Below are 9835 nucleotides of genomic sequence, written 5' to 3'. Positions count from 1 at the left end.
TATTATTAGTAAAAATTATATTTTTTTTATGAATTAGAGTCTAAATTGGTCTCTAACATTAGTTATCAATTTAGTCTTTATTTTTAAATTAGAGACTAATTTAGAACCAATAATAGTATGTAACTATAACATTGGTAACTAATGTTAGAGAATATTTAGATTCTAATTCACAAAAAAATTATAATTTTTATTAATAATAGAGACTATTTTAGATTAATAATTTTTTATTTACAAAATGTATCTTAGTCAATATAATGACTAAATATTTTTTTTTTTCAATTTGGTTATTATTTAATAATTTTCTTTTCATGACAAGTCAACTTTAATGAATTTTGTATTCTTTTAAGGTGATATTTTGAATCTGGTTACTTTATCTCTTGAGAAGTCAATTATTACAAATCAAAGTTGGTCATAATGACACTATTGTTCAACTCAAAATTTATTTGGTAATATAGATTACACTCAAATATTTAAGTTAAATAATGTTTACACATTCTCTTTAGTTCCAACATGGTCTTTATCAAATTATTATTAACTAGGGTTTTGTTTAGACATTAGTCCCTTTACTAGCTAAAAGAAAATTATATGGAATACCACTTAAGTTTGTTTCATAAGGAATCATTTGGCTTAGCATATTGTCTTCATAAAATTTTATATGGTCAAATCTTTGACAAACATGTTTTTGTAAATATAGCACAATAGTCCAAAAATATGGTAAGCCTTAAAGGAAGCTAACTATTATGTTTTATTATCATTCAACTATTGACTAATACTATATGTTGGTAGCCTTAAAAAAATTCTTTGGGTATTAAAGTAGCAAAATCTAACAATAGAATTATTATTTTTGAAAGAGAGTATGCATTCAATATTTTAGAAGAGATTGGGCTAATTCATTGGTACTCCATCAATATCAATACTAAACTTTTACTAAGTCAAGAGAAACCACTTTTATGTCTTGATAAATATAGAAAACTAGTTGAAATTGTCTTAAGATTTCCTTTGTAGTTAGTAAGTCAATCAATTTCTTAATTATTCATCTCCATGACATTAGAATGTAATTACTCACATTTTAAATTACATTAGAGGTTTAAATTACATTAGAGGGCCCATAAGAAAAGGTATTATATGCTTAGCCTCAATCATTTCGGAAGACAAAAGATGAAGGCACTCCCTACAACATAAAAATAAACTTTTATAATTTTTATTGTTGGGTTCTACATAATTTTCATGCTTGTGTGCTTGCATAGTGAACCTTTCACTTAAATTTATGTATGTTTCATTTATAGCAAACATTAAAATTTAACTAATAAAATTATGTTTCATTTATGACAAACATAAGTATAAATAAATCCAAAATAATCGTAATAGGTAAGTTTAAATAAAAATACATAATTCAATCAAATCATACTCTAGTTGTGTTGTTTTCCCCCATCAATCACTTTAACAACTTCATTCATGATATTATTAGTTAAATTTTAATGAATTGTTAAAAAAACATCTAACATCATCATGATCAATAGCTTCTCCTAATATATTTTAGTCTCGTCTTGTTCTTGTTCACGTTCACTTTCAATTTTAAAAGCTTAAGAAGAAATTAGTGTTCATTAACTTTATGTAACGATTAATATGTATAAATATAAATATTTAATTTAAAATATTAGTTTAGTTACATTTTATGTCCTTTCATAGTAAATTTTGGACATTAAAGAATTTGAATGTAATTTATGTTTCATGCTATATGGTAAGCCAAATTATAATCAAATAATAAAATTTAGACAACTACATTCTTAAAAAGAAATGTTACACCTTAACTATTATTTATTATTTTCTTTTTAATAGTAAATACGAGATTTAATAGTCGGTGTAAAGGTATTGTAATAAATTCAATTCCCACTAAATAATTTTTAATGAGAATATTATTATGTATATAATTATTAATATTCAAACATACAATCATTAATGAAAAAAAAATTATCTGTATTTCTTGCCTTTAAGTAACTATATGAAATGACTAACTAATTCCACCCACACATATTTATACCGGAGAATTTATTTTTTCATTCCTAAGTATAATTAATAAACAAATAATTAACGTGACCTTGAACTATGTAAAATACAAATGAGTAAAACAAAATAATTTCAAACCTTCATAAATAAATATATATATATATATATATATATATATAAAAGAATAATTTTAAAGTAATTCAAATTATAATAAATATAAACTTTTTAAAATAAACTTAATAAAATAGTCTCACTCTTTCCATAAATAATTAATTTGAGGACATATTAAAAGCAAATAAATGCTTCATTGAAAGTGAAAAGATAACTGAATTTGGAACTTTCTACATAGAATTTCAGTTATTCAAGAACAAAATAGAATAATATTTATGACGTATCTTTCAAAAACATTCTCTTATCTCTTTTACATTATTATCACATTTTATACACATTTTTTTGACATTTTTTTCCTGTATAAATAATTATAGAGAAATTAAACTTACGTAAAACCAACGATGTGCAGTGACGCGCTGGCAAAGCGCGTGATCATAATTCCATGTTCGTTCACCTATTAATACTGAACGGTCGATCCTCCTGCGTCTGCTTGCATGCAAGATCCTCACACTCACTGAGTCACACAGTCGCACCACCTCCTCTCTCTCTTTCTTTCTCTCTCTCTCTCTGCGTTTACGCACTCTCAGTCTCTCGTCAAGATTCTCAAAGAAAACGCCGTCGTTCGAGGAAGGGTTTTAGTGACCACCTTTTCGATCTTCAGTTCTTTACCGCTCCCTCGTTCTTCGATCCAACAATGGCCGTTCCCGCGACAGTCGCCGCCACGAAGGCTTCACTTTACGTTGGAGATCTTCACCCTGACGTCACCGAAACCCAATTATTCTTGGCCTTCCAGGAATTCGAAAGCCTCTCTTCCGTTCGCGTCTGCAGGGATTCCATGACGAAGACGTCGCTCCGTTACGGTTACGTCAACTTTATGTCTCAGCAAGACGGTATCTCTCTCTCTCTCTCTCTCTCTCTCTCTCTCTCTCTTTCTCTCTCTATCTCACTGAGATATTCATATATAGTAACATTCACGATTAACAATTGCTTAGATACATTGCTTTGCTGCGGTTTTCTTTATCGTTTCTTTGATTGTTCTTGTTCGTCTTTTCGTTTTGACACTACAAGAAAAGCGTTGATTTTTCTTTTTAATTTATCTTTACACTAACGCGTCTTGGTAGTTTGAATTGGTGTTTTGTTTTAGGTTTTCAAGAGAGATCTTGGAAATTGCTAGTTACATGTATTTTTATTTATCGATGGCGATAACGTGGTAAAGGGATGATGTACAAATATTGCTAGTTCGAATTAGTGTTTTGTTTTCTAGGGTATTTCATTTCTTGGTACGTAGTTTGATGTCTGAGATTTGGCCTTCAGAGGTACGTTGATACCATTGTTGTTTTTGTAAAGAAACGCTAATCTTGGAAGACTCTTGCGTGTTTATCTTGGGAACGGAGGTAAAAACTATTTTTTTAATAAAGTGGTCAGCGAATGCAATTTTGGTCGTAGCGTCTAGGCTCTTGGGCTATCTGTGGCTGCATAGCAACTGCAATTGTGGTTATTTATCTGCGATTTCCTGCAATGTCGATGATTGCAGTGAAACTAGCTTTTTTCGTTTTATTTTATGTGTCGAGAAAATTTGCCTAGAATTCAGACAATACACACTAAACTATGATTTGATAAATTCCGGGGAATGGTCTCTGGTTGCCTAGCATATTTTTAGTTTTAATGCTAATCTCTTGGGGTTTAAAGTATGTAGTTGTTAAAAGTTATATACACACGTGAGTTTAATTAAACTGTAGTGCTTATGATTTGTTCATTGTATTTTTAATCAGTTTTCTTTGTGAAAAAAAAAAAATTAGAGATATGTTTTAAAGGATTTTAAGTTTGTGGAAGTATTTTTTATTGCGCGCTGTGCTCTTGCTTAAACTTTTCTGACCGAATTGTGTTATACTGTGAGGCTTGAAATTTGTAATTGTAATTTTTTTCATTAACTGCAAGATGTTCTCTATGAAAAAGTTAGAGTGTATTGATTGCTATCTTTGACGATCTTTAAGACAAGGTGCTTACTAACTCAATTTCCTAAATTAGTTTGTTCACGTAGAAGCAACAGAGCTTGCTTCAATTTCACTTTTTTAGTTCTATTTTTGTACTTTCTGAAAAGAGTAAAGAATATGCTTTCTGGGGTTATTGTTGCTCTTAGCATGTTTATACCTGTTGACGTAGTCTGATTCCATTAACCTTGGTATGCTTATTGTGTAGCAATTCGAGCTATCAAGGTTAAAAATAATTCTTATCTCTTTGGAAAAGTGATGAGGGTCATGTGGTCACATCGCGATCCTAATGCAAGGAAAAGTGGAAGAGGGAATGTGTTTGTTAAGGTATATCTACAGCTTTGGTATGAATAGTTAAATCATTTCTGGTTCATTATTGCTTGAAGTGAATTCTAATGGAAAGTTTCTGGTGTTCAATACCATGGCAGAACTTGGCAGAATCAATAGATAATGCGGTGCTACATGATTTATTTCAAAAATATGGGAATGTTTTGTCCAGTAAAGTAGTCGTGTATGACGATGGGAAGAGCAAAGGGTATGGCTTTGTTCAATTTGAGTCAGAGGAATCTGCAAACAGTGCCATTGAGAACCTTAATGGCTCTACTGTGAGAGACAAGCAGATGTATGTAAAGCTCTTCATTATTTCAGGGCAAATGCTAGTTAAGGAATCAAAAGTGGGAGCTTTACTAGAACTTCTTATTCGTGCACCACGCTGTGATTTCCAACTTATTTTTCGATAACATTTTCATTATTGATTCCTTAACTAGTTTTTTATGCACCACGCTATGCTTTATCCGCTTTCTGTACAGATATTTCCCTAAGATAAGTATTAATCTGAGTCTAATTTTCTAATAGATATGTTGGGAAGTTTGTCAGAAAAGGTGACCGCATTGTGCCTGGTAATGATTCCAAGTATACAAATTTGTACATTAAAAACTTGGATTTGGATATTACGGAAGCACTTCTTCAGGAAAAGTTCTCCCCTTTTGGAAAAATTATTAGCTTGGCTATTGCAAAGGATGACAATGGGCTATCCAAGGGTTTTGCATTTGTTAACTATGATAGGCCAGATGATGCTAGAAAGGCGATGGAAGCAATGAATGGATCGCAATTTGGTAGTGTTTTTACCCTTTCAGTGTATATACGGGTGGTGTTTATTCACAAAATTTCTTTTTTTGATATTAATTCATATCTGCCTTTTGATTTGTCATATGTAGGTTCAAAGAATCTTTATGTTGCTAGGGCACAGAAGAAGGCTGAACGTGAGCAAATCTTGCATAATCAATTTGAGGAAAAACGCAAGGAGCAAATACTGAAATCAAAGGTAATTCCATGCCCTTTCTCTTACGTTTAACTTGTGAATTCCTTTTTCTTCTGACAATGTCTTCATTTAACTTCCAGGGCTCTAACCTGTATCTGAAGAACATTGATGACACTGTTAGTGAAAAAGAACTACGAGTTCTGTTTAGTTCATGTGGCAGAATAACTTCTGTAAAAGTTATGCGAAATGAAAAAGGGATAAGCAAGGGGTTTGGTTTTGTCTGCTTCTCCAACCCTGAGGAGGCTAATAAAGCTGTGAGCACTTTTTATGGTGAGTTTTGCCGATGTAATATTGTAAGATCATAGGATTGAATGCAACCATGTTCTGTTTTTAGCTAGATAGTATGAAACAGGGGACAAGTGCTTGCTATAACATTTCAATAATAGGACACAAGACTTGTATGTTACATTTCAATAATAGGACCATTATATTGAAAACACTGCTTTTATTAAGTTGTTTATGCTCTTATTTACAATGCTGCAGGATGCATGTTCCATGGTAAGCCACTGTATATTGCTTTCGCTCAGAGGAAAGAGGATAGGAAAACACAGTTGAAGCTCCACTATGCACCACAACAAGCACGATTGAACGGATCTTCTGCCGCAGTTGTCCCTGGTGGTTTTTCATCTTTCTTCTATCCAAATGTTACTTCACATATGCTTCAATCTGGGCTTTTGTATCAACCTCTGGGTTTGGGACCAGGATGGAGGGCTAATGACTTTACGCTCCCTACTAGATCATTTCAACAATCACAGGTTCCTATTGTGAGTGCGAATTTACAGAAGAACTTTAAAAAAATTAATGTTTTTTTACCTTTTTATATTATTTTGGGAAAAAATTTTACTTGGAGAAAATAAGTAGCTATATCATTACAGGGTATCTCTAACTTTTATTCCTTTATGCAAATCATTTGTCAAACTAATATTTAATTGTGCTAAGTCCTCCGTGAAAATTATATTTCATTTCTCTAATTTTCAGGTTCCTAGCACTAACAGGAATCATAGGCTAAATAGGGGAAGGATGAATGGGCATACGAATACAGTGGGAAAAGCTCACACTGGTGTATATATCCCGCAACTGCAACAATATTATCAGATGATGGACTACCTGACAGGTTTGCTTCTTTTTCTCCAGAAATTCAAGACACCATGCACTACTCTCTTTGTTTTTGGCATTTTCTTAACTGCAATGATTTATGTTATCTTTTACAGCTTAGCTGCGAAGATTCCAGGAATGCTTATGGAGAGACAGTTCCTGCGTAAGTGACGTGTTGTTGTGATCTGTTGACGATTTCAACCTTGAGATGATACCAGTTTGGAGTTTAGATCATGACGTGGTAGAAGCTTCCAATAACTGAGATATCTGATAAATGATTTTTGCATCTTGAAAAGCAAAAGAAATAAACGGAAAGGGAACACTGATGGTATCTTTCGGGGTAAACTTTGTTTGAATTTTGATTACATGGATAATCTTGGATTCTTGTATGAATTTTCATCTTACTTGTTTGTTAATAAATAATGTCTTTCAACAACACGCTTTTAGCAATACGTGTAATAATAAATCAGAATTTGGTTTGATTGGAAGATTTAGTTACCAAAATCTTTACACAGGAATTTCTGCTTTCCATAATTGTATGTTTGAGTAATATACATTCAATTGAGATTTGTTGGTACTTGTTAATGAATTATTTTTTAAATATTTTTTTTAATAAAGAATATATATGTTTTGATAACACAAATTATTTTTTAAATATTTTTTTAATAAAGAATATATATGTTTTAAATCACATAATAAATTAAAAGTAAAACATTATTCTAATAAAAAAAATAGATTTATAACTACTCTTCATAATCGTAAAAATAATCAAATAATTGTTTTCATTTTCAAAATTCAAATCAATTAATCTATTTTCTTCTAATAAAGCCAATTCTTCTATATATTTTTTTCTCGTAATCTAAAAAAGAAGATACTAAAAAATAAATAAACAATGTGTTGATTATAATTATTTGATCATTTAATAAAATTAAATTTAGAAAAAAAAGATATTTTATTTTTACTACTTAAAATAATTAATATATATATATATATATATATATATATATATATATATATATATATATATATATATATATATATATATATATATATATAATGCTAATACTAAAAATTGTTTATATCGTCACATAAAAAATTGTCTCTCTAATTAATTATTTTATTCTTATATCCAATTGATTTGTACTGTAAAAATAGAAATATATTTTAATACTATTATTTAATATCTAATAACTTATTATTTTAGTTTTTAAATAATACTATTAATTTCTCAAATTGAAATTCTTCTTATTAATCTCCAAAACATCAATTACATATAAATTATTATTTTTAAAATTACTTAATTTAAATTAAAAATTACGTATTTTCAGTATTTATTATTAAAACATAACTTACATTTAAAATATTAATTTCTTTTTCAATACTAATTTTTTTCATTTTTAATTTTATCTTTTTATAATTTTTAATTAATAGGTCATTTGAAAAATTACAAAAAAATAGGTTATAATTAAAGTATTAATTACTTTTCTTATACTATTTTTTTTTTATTTTTAATTTCATCTTTCTAATTATTTTGACATTTAATAAAATTAAATTTAAAAAATATATTTTATTTCTGTTTTTCAAAATAATATTATTTAAAAATAATACATATTTGTTAACAAAATAGTAAGCATTGGTTTCCAACTGTAGGTTTATTTTTTAGCATTAGTCTCCAACTGTAGCTTTATTTTTTATTTTTTAATGTAATTTTGTGACATAGAGTATATGTTTTGGTTATGATATATTTGTTTAACATAAGGGCATATGGACATGATAATCAAATTTTTAAGTTTGAAACATGTTTCTACATGGCAATCTACTTTTCTGTGCAAAATTACTAACCTAAGTCTTTAATTATTTGAGCATTGGTATCCAATCAATACTGTGATTTATTTTTTATTTTTTCATGTAATTTTAGGACATATGGTGTATGTTTTAGTTATGATATACCAACCTTATTCAACAACTTAAGGGTGTATAAACAAGATCATCAATATTTTAAATTTGAAACATTTATGTAGAAGTCAGTCTACCTTCTTCTACAAAACCACTAACCTAAGTTTCCAGTTATTTGAGCATTGGTTCCCAACCAATATTATAGATTTATTTTCTATTTTTTAATGTTTGTTTTGGTGATCATACCTTAAGTGTGCATTAGCATTATAATTAACATTTTTAGATTAAAACATTCATGTAGAAATGAGTCCATTAATATTGTAGATTAATTATAATTAGCATTTTTAGATTAACATTTTAATTAATATTTTTAGATTAATATTATAATTAACATTGTAGATTATAATGTGCTTTTAAAATTGTAACATTTTTCTGTTAAATACATAACAGAAAAAGACCACAAATCACATTAAAGACTCCTAACTCTACAATAACATCTAGAACATCCTTTATTGTTCTAGCATTTAGTCTCTACAGACATTATCATTATCCAAAATCCAATAACAAACAAACTTCTCCCTAAAGTGTTGAAGTTTCTCCTAAAGACAATCAAATACAAACAAAATTAAGAAAATGTCCAAAAGAAAATGCCCAAACAAATGCCCTTAATACACCATTTATCTCCACTATAACTTTGGTGTCAAATCAAAGTCCCAAAAGTGAAACTACCAAAATTTTTTAACCAAATTAAGCATTAAAAAACATTCAAAGAAAGTAATAAATTTTCAATATAACACAAAACTTTTTAACAAAATCAAGCATTAAAAAACATTATTCAAAGAAAGTAATAAATTTTCAATATCACACATTTACTCATATTGTTTTGAGCTTGTCGTGAAATGAAATCCATTATTGTAAAATAGAACACTGTACAAAAAATAAGTGCGTGTAAAAAAATTGAAACTTTAAACCTGACAACAAACCCTAAATAATAAAAAAAATGAAAAAATTGAAAAAAAATCAAATAACCTAACAATAACAAGAAAGCAAAACCGAAACCTCAACAATAACAATAGTGGTTCAATGCTTTAATAGTTCTTCAATGGAGTTTTGTAACAAATGCAAGCTGAAACGAGCGACGACAACCGCGAAAACTCACGTCAATGATGGTTGCAAGGCGAAACAAACGACAACAACTGCAAATGGTTGCCAACTCCAAAACGATCGGCGACAACTTCAAAAACACACAACAATGAAGGTTTGGTCTTGTAATGATGCTTCGAAACCAACAAAAAGCAAAAGGAACGACAACAAATTGGTGGTTGCAAACTCCAGTGGTTATAGCGACGGTGGTTGAACTCGCACAACCCTATCGCAACTTCCAAATGAAATTTCGAAACAAAAGAGGGAAAAA

The 9835-nt window shown here is 29.1% G+C and overlaps 1 protein-coding gene across 1 annotated transcript; it reads left to right on the top strand.

Annotated features, from left to right (window-relative positions):
* Positions 1 to 2561: 2561 nt before the first annotated feature.
* On the top strand, positions 2562 to 6927 carry LOC106771771 (polyadenylate-binding protein 7). The gene is made up of 9 exons (XM_014657765.2): positions 2562 to 3008; positions 4318 to 4436; positions 4538 to 4731; positions 4965 to 5224; positions 5327 to 5433; positions 5511 to 5700; positions 5914 to 6194; positions 6409 to 6544; positions 6642 to 6927. Exons 1-9 carry the CDS (start codon positions 2813 to 2815, stop codon positions 6644 to 6646), a joined length of 1488 nt encoding a protein of 495 aa, XP_014513251.1. The 5' UTR covers positions 2562 to 2812; the 3' UTR covers positions 6647 to 6927.
* Positions 6928 to 9835: the final 2908 nt, after the last annotated feature.

Source organism: Vigna radiata, chromosome 8 (genome assembly GCF_000741045.1).
Source record: "Vigna radiata var. radiata cultivar VC1973A chromosome 8, Vradiata_ver6, whole genome shotgun sequence".
Lineage (NCBI taxonomy): Eukaryota > Viridiplantae > Streptophyta > Magnoliopsida > Fabales > Fabaceae > Vigna > Vigna radiata.
Note: the sequence above shows the minus strand (reverse complement) of the source record. Positions and strands in the feature narration are given on the sequence as shown.